The sequence below is a fragment of the Podarcis gaigeae genome, assembly GCF_964106915.1.
Source record: "Podarcis gaigeae genome assembly, chromosome: 9".
In the NCBI taxonomy this organism is placed as follows: domain Eukaryota; kingdom Metazoa; phylum Chordata; class Lepidosauria; order Squamata; family Lacertidae; genus Podarcis; species Podarcis gaigeae.
The window spans coordinates 30227824-30249574 of NC_139685.1; the positions used below are offsets into that span (position 1 = coordinate 30227824).

The 21751-nt window shown below is 40.3% G+C and overlaps 1 protein-coding gene across 1 annotated transcript; it reads left to right on the plus strand.

Moving 5' to 3' along the window:
* Positions 1-495: 495 nt before the first annotated feature.
* On the plus strand, positions 496-21331 carry DCTD (dCMP deaminase). The gene is made up of 6 exons (XM_083756129.1): positions 496-743; positions 9212-9323; positions 10055-10190; positions 13274-13390; positions 17900-17996; positions 20089-21331. The coding sequence occupies exons 1-6, from the start codon at positions 646-648 to the stop codon at positions 20165-20167; spliced, it is 639 nt and encodes a 212-aa protein (XP_083612255.1). The 5' UTR covers positions 496-645; the 3' UTR covers positions 20168-21331.
* The last annotated feature ends 420 nt before the right edge of the window (positions 21332-21751 follow it).

Here is a 21751-nt window from a genome sequence, read left to right on the forward strand (position 1 = left end):
CCCACTTTTTATTACGTAAACATGTTCATTTTAGGCCAACCTGTTGCACACTTACATTAAAAGGCAGTCAGTGATGGAATTATACAACAGGGTGAGGAGTTTAAGGAACACACATGCACAGGACCACAATTTTCTGAATTTGTTCTGAAAACAAATTACTAAGCTGCGATGCTCTGAAAGATGAACATTACGGAGACAACAAAGATACACGGGCAGGACACCCCTAAAACAAGGCACGTGCAGCATTTGCTGAACAACGCAGCGTGAGCACCACTGAAACGAGGCCTTGCCTTGCAAAGAAAAACTGCGTCCGCTTTAGTCGATTTGATTCACTAAGTTTGAGCGCCAGCTGCCCCCTGAGGACTACAACGTCCAGCATGCCAGGAGTTCCGTGGTTCACAATCCCCCCTCCGACGCGGAGGGCAATGCATCCTGGGAAATGTAGTCCGAGTCCGGACTTAACTTTTTGGAGCGCTTCGACTTTTGTCCCTCCGCTCCTTGAGTCGCCGCGCGCTTTCGAGGAATCGGGCAGAGAAAGCGCGGAGCGGCCTCGGAAAAGTTATCAATGCGCGTGGTTTCAAGTCTGCTCCTCCTCCTCCCGGAGCTGCCGCTTTGGCGCCAAATTGTAAAGCGGACGTGTCCAGCATGGAGCCGGCGTTTCCCCGGGGCCGTGACGTTGTCCCTGCCTCAGACGGCAGCGAGATGAATGGTGGGGTTCAAACGCAGGCGAGCTGCCTGAATGGGTAGGCGCACGGTGGTGGGTCTCCCTCCTCATAACTTTCCTTGCTTCTCCCTCTAGGCATAAGGAATGGCTTGCGTAGAAAAATCTCTTTCCTCTCGCCCGCTTTTATGGGGATTTTTTGCAAGGAGGGAAAGTGACTTGGAAAAACATCCCCCCCCTCACACGTCTGCTCATTGATCCCCTTCCGTGGAATTTGGAAACTTTCCTTTTATTCCCTCGTTTCCCAACCCCTTGAACTTCCGTCTGAATCTTTTCTTGATTTATGTAACGAGCTCTTTTCCTGCTTATATGCAAGTCCCACAGAGTTCAGGTAAATGGATATGGGATTGCCGCGTCTCTGAACGGGCTATCCTGTTGTTTCAATCGGCTGTATAAATAAGTTTTTAAAAAATGTTTCTGGTTAGAAACTTCTTTCTTTTCTAATCACATGTTTCTGAAGGCAATTCAACTTCCGTCTCTGTCGTTGGTTTCCCTGCCCATGCGGTGATGTCTTATTATTGCACAGAGCCAACCTTGCTTAACACAGATAGCCTGTAAGTCGCTTTATAAAGTCACTTTGGCAAACCAGTTTGTATCCGCAGTCAGAGTAGATAAAGGGGCAGAGCAGGAAAGAAGCAATGGTAAGTTAAGTAGTGGTTCTGATGGTGATGCCAACTGTAGATGCAGAAAATATTTAAAAATAAATTTAAGGATCCGCAGAAAGAGGGGGAAGGAAGCCGAGTTTTGAAATGTTAAAATGGTTGTAAAATTATTGAAATGTATAAAACTGAAAATCATAAATATAATAATAATAATAATAATAATAGTAATAATAATAATAAATGAGTTAGTGGGAACTGAAAGGATTCTTTCCAACTGGTTCTGGTTTAGAAATTCTGTACCCCTTGCCTTTTGTTCTCACTACTCTCTTGCCTATGTTCCTGTCTGGTGTAGTCTGGTTTCCGTTCCTTGCTCATCATGTATTCACAGCCAGGATAGTGAATGATTGTCTGGAATATGTAGCGGCAGTCTCTTGCAGGCCATGGTGATGGGTAGATTCGTAGAGTTGGAAGGGACCACAAGGGACATCTAATCCAACCCCCTACAATGCAGGATTTTTTTGCCCAATGTGTGGTTCAAGAGAGATGGCTCCCTTGCAGCGTTCAAAACTCCCATTGTTCTTAGGCACGTTTTGCGACAGGGAATTTCATTAGCGCAAGCAGTTTCTGAGCTCTGGGTGCAGTACTGTGCTAGGATTTCAGATTAAAAATGCAGAGGAAAGAAAGAACCCTTTCTGCCTCCTCACTTCCAGCCACACTCTGAAGACTGGAGGAGAGACCCTCTTAAGAATATTAGGGGGGTGGGCAGGGGAAGGACTAGGGACCATGTGAAAAATGAACATAATATTTTAGCTGCAGTTCATACATTTTCAGTTTTGTATTCTTCTTATAAAAGAAACGTGCCTAGACATTCCGTTGTTGCGCCCATAACCTAGGCTTAAGGTGCCATTTAGCTCCTAGCTTTCATATCTCGGTTTCTAACACTGCTCCCTTGATATAAAATAATGAAGATAAAAGGAGTATATTGAGGTGCCAACTGAGTGATGCCTTAAAGTGTCTAGGACAAAATTCAGTAAGTGCTCTTGCCAGTACTTCTTTTTTTATTATTGCTAAATTTTGTGATAGGTTTTTATGTGCACAGTACCAAAATGTGATGCCTTCTCCCAGCTGAGAGCTGCAGATGTGATTTGGTAAATGACACATATATTTCTTTTTGCTAAGTGATGGAGATTTTGTCATATTATGGAATTAAAAATACCTTATTTTGTTTTTATGTGTCATTGTTTTTAAATTTTATTATGATTAGGGCCTCAGAAATTATAAGTAGTCTCGGCCTGGTATAAGGGATGGGCTATCATTAAGAGGGTATTGGTGGAGGGTGGCTGGAACAGGAAGCACTCTGCGTTGCAACATTTCATTGCTGGTCCCACTTGTCATGTAACTGATGGAGCATACAGTGTGTGTGTGTGCGTGTGGTGTGTGATGGTGGAAGTTGAAGCATTCTAAAATGCCCGTGTAATTTGGTGTTGAGTGGGCAATGGTCGTCTGAAGGGACTTTTAATACAGTGGTACCTCAGGTTAAGTATTTAATTCGTTCCGGAGGTCTGTTCTTAACCTGAACCACCACTTTAGCTAATGGGGCCTCCTGCTGCTGCTGCTGCTGCTGCGCCGCCGGAGCACGATTTCTGTTCTCATCCTGAAGCAAAGTTCTTAACCTGAAACACTATTTCTGGATTAGCGGAGTATCTAACCTGAAGCTATGTAACCTGAGGTACCACTGTATTCATATTTTTTAAAACAATATGCCCTGCTCCACACAGGCTGAACCACCTTTTCAAATGTTGCAGGGGGTTGTTGTCTCTTGGTCTGATGAAATACTGTCAGTAGGCATCATGGATGTTAAAAAGGGAAAGAGATTTAGAATAACGGTGTATAAAAGATATGCAAGAAGTTGACTGTGAATGTGAGTGTGAGAGGCAGAATATGTGAAGTACATGAGTAAAGGCACCAAATGGCAAAAATATAATTGAGGCTCCTTGCTTGGATGCATTGTAAGGGATGATCCAGATGAAGGGTAGCTGAGGAAATGAAAATATATAATATAAAGAAGAATAGAGGATATCTGGGCTATAAAATAAATCTACAGGGGAACTTTATGAGACTGTACTTCACAGTGATGCTGCAAAATTAGGGGCACTACTAATATACAGAATTATCTTAAAATATATCATTTAGCTATTCCCTAAATAGCTCTTTGAGCTAGCTTTGCTGTGATGTTCTCCCAGAGACACAGGCATAAAAAGCACCAAAATAATTAAATGAACAGCACAGTGTTGTGGATGCAACTCTCAGTGCATTTCAGGAAGAAAAATTATGTTCTGATGGTGTCAGGCGGGACTGATTATTGCCAAAAGCCTGGAAATCCATAAAAACTAAACAATATTATCTTCTATAAAGGTTTTGATTACAGTCAATATTCTGAGCAGGGGGTAGCATGCAATTAAAAAAACATACACAACTATTTAGATAAAAAAGGCCTTTCTATGCAAGCATTTCAACTTCATTTTGATTGTGAAATGAAAGGAGACAAATCTAAAGGAAAGGAAGCAGTTGATGCCCTTGAAGGAAGGAAGGTTAATAATGTCCAAAGAAATCCAGCCAAGGTGATGAATGTGGTCTTTGGTAGGTGGAGTATTGCCAAAGCCTTACTATATCTGAATTCGTGAGCTGAGTAATATGATAAAATACTACCGAGAGGCGGTTATTAATATTTTTCTGTTTATGAGTCTAAAATGAGCAAATTCAGACAGTTTGTAATGCATTATGGGCAGGTACATATGGGTCACAGAATGCATACACGTTTTATGAACAAGGTAATTCTTAAATGAGCTGGCTTTGTACAAATTTAAGCCAGTCTTTTAACCAGTTAACTTTTATCTTACCTTAAGAGCAGTATCTCTTAACAGCTTTGGGAAAGGGGTTTTTCCTTGACCAGGTTGACTCTGCTTCATTTGAGGTTTTTAAACTGAGGTTGGATTGCCATGTGTGAGGGATTCTTTAGCTGTAATTCCTGCATTGTAGTGGGTTGGACTGGATGACCCTCAGACCCCATTACAATTCTCTGATTCTACAGGTGGTCAAGGATTAGACATAAGATTGAATATGTGTTAAAAGCTTTTTTTTTCTACCACTGGTTTATAGAGCTTTGTCTAAGAAAGAGTCATAAAGCTCTTCTCTAAGATAGCAGACCATGCTCTTTGTTCTTACTCAAATAAATCTAAATTAGCAGCAAAGAAGCAGAATAGTGGAGAATGCAATTCAGGTTGTTGATAAGTTTTGATGTCTCAGTCTTTATCAAAAAATACTAGAGCTTCTTTACTTCCCATCTATATACTAACAGAGTAGTTTATTGATAGTATTGTTGTATGCCACACTAATTTCTGAGTGGTGCAAGATTCCAGGGGCTCTAGACACGTACCTAGGACTTGTGTTTCTTTTTGGAGATGAGGCATAGCGGAGACTGTGGTTTCCTTATGATACATGGTTTATTTACACATATATAACCTGAGTCTACAATGGAAGGCTTCACAGCTTTAACACTCCGAAAGGATCTTGTTTCTCCCATAGTCCAAGCCTTGGATTCAAACAGAAATCAAAACTGACTTTCTCTCCAGCTTGCTGTTTTACTTCCAAGTCAAATCACTGCAACTTAACTCTAAACTCAGGCTTTGTCCGTCTAACTATCTGTGAGTTGAGGGAGGGGCCTCACCCATTTGCTGTCTCACTCAAAGCTCTTTTCCTTTGTTTTCCTTAATGGCCCATCACCCAGGCCACCACCTCAACACAGGAAGCTAGTCTGGGTTATAGTTTTAAAACTTGCTGGATCCAGGGGTTTGAAGGATCTCGCATACAGCCTACGCCCCCTCCCCCCCCCAACTCATAACAGTACAGTATGATGATTGTAGGATTCCCACCCCCACCCCTTTTTACTTTAAGGAATTCTATTTGGTACCTTAGCCTTAATTTTCATTTCTGCAAGATTCCTTATTTCACATCCTTAAAATGCTCTTTAAAAGTAAATATATCAGGATGACTTACACTATGTTCAGTATAGGAGGAGTTATCAGCAAATCTAATTAGCCACAGTTTTAGTGACCTTGGAGCCTTTTGCAGATTGGCTTGGTCCTCTGAAGATGCTAGTTCTTGTAAATTGATGGTTCTATGTTCTACTGAGGGAATAAGTCATCTGAATCCATCCATTGTGTCTGTCTTCCAAGAAACAATGCTATCTTTCATACTGAAACCTTGTTCAGCAAGAGCTGAAATAGTTTAATTTCAAGTCTAAGATCACCTGTGCCTTTAAACCGAATCTCTGTCATGATGTAATGAACAAATTGCCTTTGTCTTGACTGGTGTCTTAGCTAAATCCAATTTATACACCTTATACCTCCTATGTCTTAGTTTAGACTAAAGTAATGATTGTCCTTCAGGTGGTTTCCCCAAGGAGTAAAAATGTTGAAAAGAGAGCTTGTTCTTATAATTTTTCTCTAGACATTTCCATAGATAGCAGTGTGGAAGTGGCATAATGAAGGAGAAAATTATTTCTGTTGTACCAGGAAAAAGAAAATTTGGGTGTATAAAGACACATAATGAGCTCACCATGGAAGCTCATTTGCCCCATAATGGTATATATGCCTAATTCAAGTTGAATTAGTATGTGGGCAGGGAGTGGGGATGCACCAACCAGTCTTGCCTTGTCTGATTAGCACTGGCTATGAACCTTTGCAGGGAGAGGGTCTTTGCACATGTAGCTGTACACACAAAGACTGACATGTAACCCATTTGCCGCACACACATGCATTTGTGCAAATACCAGGTATTGGGAAGGTGTGATGTCAGGTGCAGAGTTAGTTCAGCCCTGCTCATGCAGTGATTCAGTTTGTGAATAGGCTTGCCTGAGTAGGGTTTTAGTCTGAGTCTCCAACCTGAATCAAACTCTGAAGAAGTCCATTCACCGAAGAAGGGTTTACACAGTGCTAAAGCCCTCTTCAGGCATTATACTAACAAGGAAATAGAAATAAGAGCTGGGAGGAGCATGCTAGCTTGTCTCCTTGCCCTTATCATTGGAGAATGGCTCTCTGCAATGGGGAGCCCGCTACTCACGTAGCCTTCCCACACAATGTACAACTTATTTTTCCAGAGTTCTGCATTGTGTGGGAAGCTTCCATGAATAAAGGAGACACTTCACGGCAAACAGATGTTGTCCAACTCATTGCTAGGGATGGTGGTGAATCTAATGCCCTTGTCCCCACTCTGGTTAGTACAGTGCATGATTTGGACTAGGCTGGCTGCTGATTGTGTCAGTCCATACCTCTTCACTCTAAAAGTAGTGATTCAAGAGTAAAGTGTGCATAAAAAGTGTTTTGAAACTTTCTTAAAATGTAAATATTAAGTATGCAAAGTGCTTGAAAGCAAACTAAGGTAAAGGTAAAGGTACCCCTGCCCGTATGGGCCAGTCTTGACAGACTCTGGGGTTGTGCGCCCATCTCACTCAAGAGGCCAGGGGCCAGCGCTGTCCGGAGACACTTCCGGGTCACGTGGCCAGCGTGACATCGCTGCTCTGGCGAGCCAGAGCCGCACACGGAAACGCCGTTTACCTTCCCGCTGGTAAGCGGTCCCTATTTATCTACTTGCACCCGGAGGTGCTTTCGAACTGCTAGGTTGGCAGGCGCTGGGACCGAGCAGCGGGAGCGCACCCCGCCGCAGGGATTCGAACCGCCGACCTTTCGATCGGCAAGTCCTAGGCGCTGAGGCTTTAACCCACAGCGCCACCTGCGTCCCTGAAAGCAAACTAAAACAAACAGCAAATCAATCATCCCAGCCATAGTGGCTGGGGAAGCCCAGCCAGATGGGCAGGGTATAAATAAGAGAGTTGTTGTTGTTTTTGTTGTTGTTATTCCTTGAAGGAGGGATGAAGAGGAGATCAATATTCACTTCAAAGATTGTATGTGTTTAAGTATCAACGGCAAGGGGCAGGATAGTTACGTCTTTATGCACCCTCTTAGTCATCTTTAAGCACTTCTACCTGGTACATGTGAGACTCAAATGTGCAATAGTTTATATGGGAGCAAAAGATAATCTGTTCCACTATATCACAACCACAGTATGAAACAGACTACTAGTTGTTGTTTTTTTGGCCTTCTAGGTTGTTCTGTGCCTAAAAATCAATTACAGAAAGGTGGAAGGATTAACCTTTACTGTAGGATTTAAGCATGAAAAAAAATTCAGTGTTTGTTTTGTACATTAGAAATAAAATAGAGGAGTGCCACTCTACTGCACTCTATGATTCTTGCTGGTGACTTCTAAAGGAGTTATTTCAAAGCTGTCACTTTCTGTTTTCTGAGATGCTGGATGCGGTTGAGGTGTCCTAGGAAATGCTGGCACGACAGGTGTCTTGGTATATACAAAACCTACAAATTAGAGTTTTAAGTGCTATGGCTGAGTGACAAAAGGTGAGGCTGGGAGACATGTTAGTTTTTTCAAGGAGCTGAAGGCAGGCTGAAAGAGGGAGGCTGCTTCTTTGTGTACCTGGCAAAATTTGGGGTGGATATATTTGGTGGATATATTTGGGGCTCGGTGGCGCTGTGGTCTAAACCACAGAGCCTAGGGCTTGCCAATCGGAAGGTCGGCAGTTTGAATTCCCGTGACGGGGGGAGCTCCCGTTGTTCAGTCCTTACTCCTGCCAATGTAGCAGTTTGAAAGCACGCAGTGCAAGTAGATCAATAGGTACCACTCCGGCAGGAAGGTAAACGGTGTTTCTGTGCACTGCTCTGGTTCGCCAGAAGCAGCTTACTCATGCTGGCCACATGACCCGGAAGCTGTCTGCAGACAAAACGCCAGCTCCCTTGGCCACTAAAGCAGATGAGCGCTGCAACCCCAGAGTCATCTGCGACTGGACCTAATGGTCAGGGGTCCCTTTACCTTTATATTTGGTGTGTGCAGTACACACAATGGAAAACAAAACCTCTTGCAAGTCACAGACCACTTTTAATACTCTTAAGGTTTTTTCTGCTCTATTCTAGTTATGTATCTAAAGAATGAAACTCGTACACATAGGCTTTTTTCTTTTAGACCATGTTTTTGTTTGAGTAATGAGTTTATTTGAAATGCTCCTATTTGGGGTTAATTGTTCCACCCGCCTATTCATGCTTCCCAATTGTAGAGATTTGGCAAAAGGGCCATTACTGTCTATAGACTCCTATAGAGAGATTCAAAGACTTGACTCCTCACATTAGAATGCACATTGGCAACACTATTTATGGGCAGTGTAACTGAAAACCATTCTTAGCAGACAGTGATACCACCAGAAATGTTCAGCAAAGAGTGCCTCATATTCTATTTTTATATTTTAGCTGTAACAAAAGATATCGCACCATATGCTTGCAATTAGAATAGCTGGTCTAAGAGGTATCTTTGCTCAAGCAACTTAACTGTCAGTAATGCTGGAGCAAAGAACGTAACCTTTTGCATATTTCTCTAAAGAAGGTAACATTGAGGGATAGATAATAGTTGGCACTGCGCTGCCTAAAGACTGCAAATTGCTGCTTTAAATGAGATAATTTAGTCTCCTTTTGGCCTTTTTGGTTGAAAAAAGTGTTGCTCATATGGCACTGGGCAGATATGGAACACTGATATTCTCCACTGTTAAATTCTTGATCTGAATTTATAACCTTTATGGTCAGATGCTGCTCTCTTAGTTGTACTAATTAAACCCTCATGCCACTCTGGAATTTTACATCATGGTAATTGCCTTATTTCCAGAGACTCAAACACTGGGGTCAAAGTATACCTAATAGACTATTTTTAAAAAATAAAACAATTCATGCAAATCGTAACCATTAGTGTCATTCATTTGATTTGACTTTTGTAGGTATGGCTGTGAAACACCCTGTAAAAAACGTGATGACTATTTGGAGTGGCCTGAATATTTCATGGCTGTAGCTTTCTTGTCGGCACAAAGAAGCAAAGATCCAAATTCTCAGGTAAGAATATAGTGCCCAGGTAGCTTATGTTGCACTGTCTCTCATAAATTCATATGGCAATAAGTTTCTAGTCATTCAGCACAATCTAATTACAAGGATATCCAAAGTTAGAGCCAGGAGGAAACTACAATGAGGATTTTATCTATCAAGTGGTAACTTGAGCTGTTTTTTCTTGGGAAGGTTGTTCTTTTATAGTACTAGATGAGGAGCTGTGTGGTTCCTTTCCCCATAAGAAGTAAAAATACTTACAGTTTACAGATAATGCATCTGATGAAAATAATTGAAGAAGAAGCTAGTGTATTTGAGATTATAGTTTGATCTAGCCATGTAATATGGTACGTTTTTACTGAGGTTCTGACTTTTGCATTTTTACCTGCATGTCACTAAGTAGGAACAGACCAACCTAGCCTACAAAGCATCACAATAAAAAGCATTTCTGTACCTTCCATGTTTTTGAATTGAGTTGTTATGCTGGGAACTTTTGTCCTTTTCAGTATGGTGCAGTTTGAATGAAGAAGCATGGTCTCAAATCATGCTTACATAGTGCTTGAACATTTTCAGTGTTGATGCTCAAGGTCAGACCAGGCTCACTTGGGTTTCCTTTATGGGGAAGTATAGCTTCAGCTACAACAGGGTGGGTACCATTTGCCTTGGCAGAGAAACCAGGTGAGTATGGGATCACCAAAATATCTGACCTATTACAAGAAACAAAGTTGTTCATTTCATTTCAGGTTGGTGCATGTATTGTGAATTCAGAAAACAAGATTGTTGGGATTGGATACAACGGCATGCCTAATGGATGCAGTGATGACTTGCTACCTTGGACCAGAACAGCAGATAGTAAACTTGACACAAAATATCCATATGGTAAGGAATACATAATATCCTTGCTTTTATTTATAAAACATTTTTTCTCTTTCATATTAAAGAGAAAAGAAAGAGGCTTTTACAACCAAATTTTTCTCTATAAAAAAACTTAGGCATTCATATAATGCCATCTTAAGCTTTTTGTTTCATCCTCTCGCTATTATATTTGTACAAGCCTATAGGAATGCTTGCCTAGCAGCTAGTGTAAGTAGAATAAATGTTTGTTTATCTACCCAAAATCGGGCAAATATAGTATTTATTCTTTGTAAGAACTGAAGTTGAACAGAATTTCTTCAAACCTTACAAGAGTTTCAGTGTTAATTGTAAATATGTGTTTTAGGAAAAGCATATTACAAGTCACAACACAGGCTAGGCAATGCAAAATAAAATTGGACTGTAATAGTATTTTAATTAGGTTAGTCCCATATGTGAATAGTATTAAGAAATGAGCAATTAATAGTGTTTGTTAAGTTTTGTTGTGTATATATATATATAGAGAGAGAGAGAGAGAGCGCGCGCTAAAATGCATGTTTGTTTAAAGCAATAGTGCCATTGTTCAGGTAGATTACTCAAAAACCCCTTAAACATGTCCACATTTCATTAGATGCTAGGATTGAGCATCCCATTTCCATTCTGAACATAGATGTGCAAAGAGCTTCTTTCAATGAGTGAGGTGTTGTCTGATTTAAGTGTCCTTTCCCCACCATTAATGAGGGTGGCAGATGAGGTGGGACAAGCCTCACCATATTGCGGTCCTGCCTTTTACTGCTCTTTCAACGTGGCATACATTTTTTGTTCTCCTACATACCTCACAACAGCCATTTTGTTACTGGTGGCCAAAATGGGTCCAATGGTCCAAAAAGGTTGGCCACCTATGTTTTATCTCAAAATACACCCCAAACTCCTTTGCAAACAAATTGCTTAAGTTAAATGTAGAACAAAATACAGTGGACCCTCTAGATACATACCGCCCTGGATACGTAACTTTTGGGTTATGAACATAGCAAACCCAGAAGTATATACTTACAGGTTTCGCCACATACACAGAAGCGCTCTGTGCGCCGTGTGTGTGCGCAGAAGTGCTCCATCGCACCGTGCGCAGAAGCGGTGCCTCTGCCTACGGACTTTTCGGGAAGCGGACGGACCCCCGGAACGAATTTAATTCGTATCTGGAGGGTCCACTGTACAGTGGTACTTTGCTTCTCAAACTTAATCCATTCCGGAAGTCCTTTCCAAAACCAAGACGCGCTTTCTCATAGAAAGTAATGCAAAACGGATTAATCCATTCCAGACTTTTAAAAACAACCCCTAAAACAGCAGTTTAACATGAATTTTACTATCTAACAAGATCACTGCTCCATAAAATGAAAGTAATAATCAATGTACTATACTATAAAATAAATAAGACAGTATTATAGATGATAAAAAAAATAATAATTTTTTTTTCTTACCTGCACTGATGATAGTCATTGTTTGGATGCGGAGCTTTTATCAATTTCTGTAATCACATAGTCAATCAATCAGTAGCTGAACTGGGTTCCACACAGTCACAAAAACAAATTAACCTAAAAAGCCTCAAAAACAAAAACGCGAAATAAATAGTAAAAACAAAAGCACTAAACTTAATCTGTTCCAGAAGTCTGTTTGACTTCCGAAATGTTTGAAAACCAAGGTGCAGCTTCTGATTGGTGCAGGTGCCCTGGAAACAATAGCCGACAGCTGCATCAGACGTTTGGCGTCCTAAAAACATTTGAAAACTGGAACACTTACAGTGAGGGGGGGAAAGTATTTGATCTCCTGCTAAATTTGCCCGTTTGCCCTCCAACGAAGAAATGACCAGTCCATAATTTTAATGGTAGTTTTATTGTAGCCGTGAGAGACAGAATAACAACAGGAAAAACATGATTTAGAAGGTGATTGGGCTGGATCCGGCCCCCAGGCCTTATTTTGCCTACCCATGAACTAGCTAGTTTACTTTTTAATGATTTTTTAAATAATGATTATCTGGTGCCAAACATTTAAATTTGGATAGAACTGTGTCCCCTTATTGGCCTATAGCTATTATGCAGAAGAATGAAGCAGAGCACCTGCTAGCTAACCAATTAGAATTTACTAGCTTCTGATGCCTTAGCACCTGTTTAAAAAGACAGAAATCTCACTCAGTTAGTTATCTCCTTTTTGAAGCAGTGTAAACAACAGCAGTTAAGCTGTCACTCAGGTGACCTGCTGGCTTCCTGCTGATAACATTTTATCTCCACAGCTCTAGAAGAAAACCCAGGACAGTTTACATAACTGTTAACCCTTATATAAAACCTTGGAAACAATAGGATTTCTCCACGACAACAAAATGAGTTTTCCTTACGGCGTTACTGTTCTTTCACAGGAGCCTAATATGGTGCTTCTTGGAAATTAGAAATAACCTCTTCACTTTTGGATTGTTCCAAGATGACCTTGTAGCAATTAAGACAGCCTTAATAGGTGCTAGTGAAGATGGTAACGGTACAAAATGATTGTCTAAACTGCATTCTTAGTGCTGGTCGCTTTTTCTCAAGCTTCATTGCCAGCTATCTTACCTGGAGGTGAGAGCTGCTTGGCTTTACTTCATAATTCCCTCTGCTCTTAAGAACACAGAGTGCACTTGCATAATCAAAAGAACATTCCTATCCATGCATGTAAACACACAAATGAGCTCCTTTATAATGGCAATTAGAGCTCTCTGGGAGCACTGGTGCCGTGAGATATTGCCACACTTAGGGTGACTGAAACTACTTGGCCTTCAGCCTATGGCTTTGCTTCGTCCTGTAGGTGTTCATGAATGGCCATGTTAATGTGCTTAATGATTTCATTACTCACTGCAAGCCTGGCCAGATTGCTTGACCTTCATTGATCTTGGTATTTCTGGATTGTTTCCCCTCCCCTTCCCCACTTTAAATTTCTCTCTGGTGTGACAGATTGTGCTGGCTGTTTGCTTCTGGAAGGACGCAGGCATTTGCGGCGTAACACTTTGTTAAGTTTCAGATTGATGACTCACTGTAATGAACGCTCATATGAATATTTGTTGGGTTCTTTTTATCTTTAATCAGTGTGTCACGCTGAACTGAACGCCATAATGAACAAGAACTCTGCTGATGTGAAAGGCTGCAGCATGTATGTTGCCTTGTTTCCGTGTAATGAATGTGCAAAGCTCATCATCCAGGCAGGTAAGGGAAGGTGCCAGCTTGATTTGTCAGTGTTGCTGCACTGTCTGTTCATGGGTACCTCGTCACAGATGTATTTGGTTTCCAAATTGCGGCTGTTTAGATCTAAATTAATTGCACTATCAACCTTTAAGACACTCCTTGTGTTTTCTATACTTGAGTGGTGCCAGGTTTTCCCGTGCTAATTGCATCCTCTGTGATTCTTAGCTTGTTTTTAATTCAAGTTTGCCTCTTCCTCGACCAAGAGCTGCCAAGGAACTGTGCAGGCGTTGCATATAATTAGTGTCAATTTACAATTCTCTGACACATCGTGAACAGAAAATGGGGGTGGGGGAGAGAGAATAAACTGTGTGTCACAAGATCTGCTGGGAGTATATATATGTAACATTTTAATTTGAGCGTCAGACATGGTCGACACTTGAAGATTTTATCTCTTTGGTCATAAATGTCACAGAGACTTCTATGATCTCTCTTATAATTATGTCTTTCATTACAATAGTGATAAATCTTCACCACTGCAGCAGGTGTGCTAGTCTGATCATTAGTCCTTTCTTCAGATTATTGGATACTAGTAAAATGTCCATTATTATGACAAGATGCAGAATGAAGGCTTATATATTTCACAGATCCCTGCGGTCTGGGGGAGGGGGGAATGTGCATCTGTACAGGATCTCTTGTCCATGAGACCTGGGTCACCCGCTGTAAACACTCATAGGCACGTTTTCCCCAAGTGCAGCACATTACTTTGGGAAATCTCCATACCACAGTGCTAGAGTATATTCTGTGCTTGCAAAAGGTCCCACGTTAATCCTCAGCATCTTTGGGTCTGAAATTCTGGCACGCTACTGCCAATCAATGGACCAGTGGGGGCTGACATTTCTCTGTGAACTTTCACTGTAGGGATGAATGGCAACCCTCACTTATTTGGGAGAAAATAAAGGGGTGCCCCATTGGGATGGGGTCTAAGTCTTCTCCTGCCTGCATAGGAGTTTGGATTTGATATCCTGCTTTATCACTACCCGAAGGAGTCTCAAAGCGGCTAACATTCTCCTTTCCCTTCCTCCCCCACAACACTCTGTGAGGTGAGTGGGGCTGAGAGAGACTTCAGAGAAGTGTGACTGGCCCAAGGTCACCCAGCAGCTGCATGTGGAGGAGTGGGGAATCGAACCCAATTCACCAGATTACGAGTCCACCGCTCTAACCACTACACCACACTGGCTCTAGGGACATTCTGGTCTTGTTTCTTGGCCATACTTCACTATGATGGAAAATTGGGAGAGTGACACTTGGTTTCAGGCACTGGGCTTTTATACAGCTAATTTCCTCTGCCACAAGTGGAAGAGCTTTAATTGCAATATAAATGGCTCTGTTTTGATTAAATTTTAATGTTAATCAACTGGATTGGCAGGCCAAAATTTTAGAAACATGGAGAAACTTCTCACAAGTATTCCCTTGTAGATTTTAAGCATTTTATCAGGGCTGAAATGTAAGGAGGGGGAAAACGATATGCAATATTTTTTGAAAAAGTTATACCTAATGACACCACAGCCATGACACAATTACTTAGTTCATTGTAAAGGGCAATTATAAAATAAAAGTACCAAAATAAACTATAAATATAATTCAGTCTTGCCTCTGAGAAGACACTGCCCTGCTTTGTAAGGGATCCTGGGAGAGACTATTCCACCTGTCTGCCCACCTTGTTCCCAATTCCCCTGCCAGCCAGTAGTAGGAGAGTGGAGACAGTTACAGCTAATTGACTGGCGTTCCTGCTCACAAACCAAATAAGAGGACCACTGCAGTGCCAGTGCAGACCATCAGTGCTGTTGACCCCTGTCCCCCAAGGAGAGATGTCAAAGAGATTTATCCTTATTTGAGTCATCAAGAGGGTGAGGGTACCACTCTTTAATTTTGCATTTTTGAATTTAATCATCTGGTATACAGAAGTGAGTTACGTAGTACGGGGTGGCAACTTGAATTGTTCGTGCATTTTGCAACCCGGAGTAATAGTTTGCGTTGCAACGTTTCTGAGTGTTTTAATGTTGCTTGAATCCTAGAATTGTAGAGTTGCAAGAAACCCCGAGGGTCATCTAGTCCAGTACCCCACAATGCAGGAAAATGCAGCTATCTTTTGCGGGGATCTAACCTTGAACCTTGGCATTATCAGAACCATGCTCTAACCAACTGAGCTTCTTGCCACTTAGGGGAAGAATCTGAATCAGTATAGAGTAAGGCCCTACCTGAGTTGGAGATGGCATAATGTATTTATTTATTTATTAAATGTATATCCTTCCGTTCTTCCCAAAGCTGTTTGTATGACACTGTTTTGCCTTAGATGAAGGGGGCGAATGAGCTGCTTCTAAATCATACCTAATGCTACCAGGAACTTTTTTGTGGATTTTCTTTTTTAATGTTTAAGACAATATTTTCTTTTTATGTGTTAATTATGCTACTTTAAACATGGATCATAGTTGTATTTGTATCTGATTCTCATTCATAGTGTTTGAGATATATATATATATATATATATATATATATATATATGTCATTTTCAGTTTGGTTGTTTAAGACAGGCTGTAAACCACTTAAGAGATTCCTTTGGAGTTGTGAAGTGGCATAAATTTGATATAAATAAATAAATTGATAAATGTAAAATAAGATTCAGTGAAATAAAGTATGTGTAAGATACATAAACACAAGTATGATTTAATGATAATTAAATTTTTAGTTATCAAAGGTTAATTTCCACATTTTACATGGGATATGGCTCTTGAAAAGACTCAGCACATTGTATGTATTTCTTAATTTTTGATTGAAATCACACCATGTAATATTGGGACATTTTAGAAAACTAGGTCCATCTCAATTTTGCCTAATAAACTCATTTGCCATTATATTCATTTCCTTTATATGCGGCAGTGAAAGAGTTAAGCTCTTAAAGCAATCACTATTTCAACTCTCTCCTGTCAGATTCATTGTCAGTTATCACTCTTGGTTTTTTCTGTTCTTTGTGTGTTCAGGATGTAATATTGACATGTTGGCAGAATTGGAAAATTTGTAGGATTGTGCTCAGCACAGTCACAGTTAATGCTTGCAGTCCGATGGGGGTAGGGAAGAGCCATGGAAGCAGAAACAGAAATTGCAAGAGATAGGAGTGCTTTGAAATTGTCCAAAATCTGCTTTAAGTAATTACGTGAGACTGTCCTATTGTGTTTTTTTTAAGGATGAATTCACGATACATACAAATTCTTCAGAGAAGAAATGTCTCCTGTCTTTCATTGTGCACACTGATGGACAGTAATAGCTTCGCATTCTGGAAACAGAAATGCCAGCAAAGCAGAAGACAATTGGGTAGCAGCAATTTCACAGTTGCAGTTCAGTGTGTGGCTCCATCTACTCTAGCTTTCTTTATATATCCCACCAATAACTCTACAGATCCGCTTGGGAAAATATATAACACTTTTGGTATTGCACCCTCTTAAGTGCTGGGCCTGAAAATCCTGAGGCTAAATCTGTCTTCCTCCACTTTTGAAGTTCCATGACCTTCAGAGTTTTTGGCCTCATTAACAATCCCATCTCTTCCCAGATTAAGCTACTTTAAAAAAAAAATTATATAGCAGCATTATAGGACAGAATACCTATACTCTAGATCTGTCATGCCGGTTCTAGTTGTTGCTAATGTTGGATGCCCTATTTTAACTTGTTTGTAACATGCAGAATCAGCATGTCTTTAAACTCTTTAACTGGTAACAAGTGGTTTAGTTTAAAGAAAACTAGGTGGGTTAAGTGGAGAACACTCTGAATAGGAAACAAATAATGGCTCAAAAAAAATTCCCCATGCTAACATCCTCTCCAGATCTCTAGACAATCTAGTGTGAACATAACTATGTGCAAATATTTCATTCAATTTTTCTAATAGCTGATAAATCTCCCTATTACTCAAATCACGCCTAAACCAATCGATGGGTTTTACGCTATACAGTGGTTCCTCGGGATGCAAACGGGAACCGTTCCAGAGCCCCGTTCGCATCCTGAATGGAACGTAAGATGCGTCTGCACAGGTCACGTTTTGCCGCTTCCGCGCATGCACATGATGTCATTTTGAGCACATGCGCGAGTGGCGAAACCTGGAAGTAACACGCTCCATTACTTCTGGGTTGCCGCAGAGCACAATCCGAAAGCGGTCAACCTGAAGCACATTCAACTCGAGGTATGACTGTAATTAAAATAGTGTCCATGAACCTCAGAGCTTTTACTACTGCCTATAGGCAACAGAACTCTGAGCAAGGGGTTGTCTTCTCCCTTTTCTGTATACACTGGTGGGAAATCCTGCTGCACAGAAGGGGCTGCTTTATTAGGAGCACAGCTGATTTGGAAATTGGAAGATTTGCATACATTTCTTCTGCTTAAAAATATCTTTACATAGATGTTACTTTTTTATTTAAATTTAACTCTGTCTTTCCTTGAATGCATCTAAACATTTTTGCTTCTCATGGTTGTGTCTGCTCATAGGTATAAAAGAAGTTATTTTTATGTCTGACAAATATCACGATACTGTGGAGATGACAGCTGCACGGCGCTTGTTTGATTTAGCTGGAATTATATACAGGTGAGGTAATGCATGGGCTCTTGCATCTTTTGTCTCTTCCATCCTTTCATATGCTTCTGTGCTGTTCTGAAGCCCCACACCAATTCAACTATAGGCCTCCTCCCATTCATGATGCAAGTAAGTGAAATGATATCATTAAGGGCTCAGAGGACCAAGGCCAAATACAGGGAAGTGGTTGCCTGATGTAAGCTTTTTCTGTAACCTATTTCACAGCCTTTGTGCAAAAAGGGATGTAGTGGCTGCCACCAAATATATTTGGATTCTTTGAAAATCATGGCAGACAAGTTTCCTGCCCCAACCTATACAGAAAAGCAGGTCATATTTATTTATCTATGAGGAAGATACCTTTATGGAAAACCTTATACCTTCTTCCTATATTGTGTAGTATTTCCCTAAGAAATATGGCCTCTGTTTGTACATTGCAAAATGCATGTATTTATTGTTTGCAGTGTTATTCTTGTTTGCCAAATAAGAATTTATTGTTCACGTAAAATATAGGCTGTATAGCATGTTGTCATATTGGCTGTGCTTAAAGAATATAGCAGTAGAGGTGTTACAAAGTGTTTAGCTGGCCAATCAAAGCCATTTCCTGGGATGTCCTGTTTCCTGGGGTGTGGCCGCTGTCACATGCTGGCAGCTTCTAGGAGCCACAGGTGAGAACTGAGTGCAGGGGGGAGACCAAAGGTGGACAAACTACCCCAGAAGGAGCACAACGTGTTCCCCACGAGAGGTACTGCCCTCCCCTAATACCCCAACACCCCATCCAAGTGCAATACTCTAGAAGAAATTGCATTATAGATCCATGATAGATACGGATTGTGATTAATGTTGTGTGTACACCACTTCGCAAACCAATGGTGGGAGAGGACTTTATGCAGACTAAAGGAGACAGCCTTCGGGTATAACCAAGCCAATCTTTTCATGGAATGTGGCCTGAAGACAAAAAAAGGGTATATTTTATAAGGCACTAAGGGAGGTTAATGTTCAACTAATGGTTTAACACCTTTATGATGCCGTGGTGAAAGGCTAATTATTATGAATTTAAAAACTTGAAAATCTTAATATTAATGTAGAACCTTCTTGAAGTTTTGCATGTTTTAACAGTTCTGACTGAAAACGTTAAGCAGACTTCTAGCTCCTGGGCTAAAGTAGAAATCATGAGCCAATAATGCAGCATTTGAAATTCTGTTCTAAAGTTATTCTTGTATTATATGTCTACCTTGGGCACTAGGTGAAGTGGAGGCATAACTCATTCTGTTGCAAGTGAAATATTTCCAGAGCTTGCCCATGATTAGGGTGCCTCCAGTGCTTCCAAGCGATAGGCTGGATAAAGTGTGTGTGCCACCCTCTTCCCAAACTTGTCCTTCATTCTCTTGGCTGTTTTTGCCTCTTCGCATTGATTTGTGAGGATATGGTTATGCTTAATGAATCTCTAGAACTGAATTGTCAAGCTTAATGAGACACTAAATCCACACTATTTGCATAATCCTCTGTTTACTGGTAGATTGTAAAATATACACACAGTCCCCAAATACCTTTCTTGCTAATTGCTGCAGCAGATGCTCTAATGATGTAAAAGGATGAGCTTTGTTGGCAATATTAATTTTACAATTCTAAAGTTGTAACTTAAAAATTATTCCAGTTTCCACTAGTTTATATTTTCTATCCCTTGCATAATGCAGTATATTTTTCCCCTTTGCAGTGAAATTACTGAAGCAAACTTTGGAAGTTTTCTGTGAAAAAATTGGCATGAAAAAATATCAAATGTTACAGAAAGACTGGTTACATGATGCCACCTCCTGCAGCTAGGTTGTTAGAAATCCTTTGACTCCTGGCTAATTTATGAACTCCAATAGCTGAAGAACATACAAACTAAGCAACCCCATGTGTCTTTTTGTCTTAGACTTTCTTGTCCGGGTTTCTCTCAGTATGGTGCACTATAATTGGCTCCTATAGAGATGAAACACAGAGTGAATCCAATGATATTTTCCCCTTCTTAAAATTTAGTTGGGAGGCAAAGCAAACAAAATGTTTAACTACTTCACTAGCTAATATCCATCTCTCTCCCTCTCTCTCTCCATTTCTTCCCCAGGAAATTCAAACCTAAGTGCAGTAAGATAGTCATTGATTTTGATTCAATTAACAGCAGACCGTGTCAAAAGCCTCTGTGAGTTACATCTAATTAAATCTCTAGAAGATTGTGATTATCCTTTTCTTAGAAGCTGCTAATGCCTTTCATCTTGAAGTTTGGCATAACTTTTTAATAGCCCACTACAGTTGTAAGTAGACATCTAAGGAATATGTCAGGCCCAGAAAATTTTTGTCCTCCTTGCCATATGTTTTAAGCTTTGACTTCCTGGAGTTTTCTAAATCTTTTCTAAATGGAACCTATAGGTGAGGTCTGGGCTTGTGTATGAACAATAGGAAAGGTGTGTTCACTGTGCAAACATCTGATCTGAATGAAGAGAACAAAAGTCACAAGCAATAACCTATGAATATCGGCTCGATCAAGAAAGCTGCTGGATAGCTTGTGTCTACCAGCCTAGCTAGATCTGCATAAAGCACAAACTATTGAAAATGTCATTTTTCAAGCAATATGGCTAGATGTCTCTATAACAGTCAAAATATTGTGTTGTGTGAAATCCATACTGGTACATTGCACCTTGATATTTTACCAGATGTTCATCTCTTTAATTGCTTCTCCTGTTGCAGTGTAGCGTGTGAGCATGTGTTCAATTATGTTTGAAGAATGTTTTGTATTGGATGTAGTTTCAGAGTAGCTTTAATTCCTTTCCCCCCAAGATACCTTCCATTTAGCAGAGGATAAGTGCATAAATCATTAGGCTTTCACCTATGGGACTCTGTTTGGAACTGATTTTAATGTCTAAAAGGAGACACATTTATTGGTCTAAATCTCTACTAGACAATCCAGCACATTACAATTCTGGGATCAGCCTCTAAGGTAACTTAATCACTGCTTTCCCTCTAAGGGAAATGAGGAGATTCAGTCCGCACTGAGGTTGAACATGCCAAATGTCATAATTATGGTTTTAGCTTGCTTTTAGTTGTTAAAAACTGGCCCTGTGCCATAAGTTCTGGAAACACAGGCTAAAACTATCAAGGGCTTTCAATATCTCCCCTTCTATTTGATTTTGGGAGGGAATGCCTAATTGTGCATGTTTAGAAAATGTTTCCAACCCCAAAGGTATTCATGTTTTTTAAACATTGTGATGTTTTCCTGGACTCTTATTTTCTATGTTGAAACCATTCTGTAGATTAAGACATTGTGTAATTTGGCTTGCCACCAGTATTATTAAAGTCTTATTAAAATCCTACTTTGTTGAAGTAGACTCATTATTATTATATTACACTATATGTTTGGCTCTAGAGAGCTGCTGTTTCTGCAATCATATGCAAAGTGTATTTTGTATATTTGTTGTATCATTACAGAAATTGTAATGATCAAAAATTACTTTGCTGCTGAAGAAGTCATGCTGTAGTGGTGGTTACATGTGAACCTTTAAGTATATTTTTTTAAAATATTCAGCCAATTGAAAAATATGCTCCAGCTTCCCCTAATTTCCATCTGAAATCTGGCTTAATTGTTTTAGGAGTATTTTCTTAATTTGTGGGTCAGCCTAACCATTTATGCAGATGAATATTGTTTTTGGAAAATACATGGCATTTTATTTAATTTTATTTCTTGTGTGTGTTTCTGAATATTTAAAGGAAAACCCCTCAAACACACGAAAAGC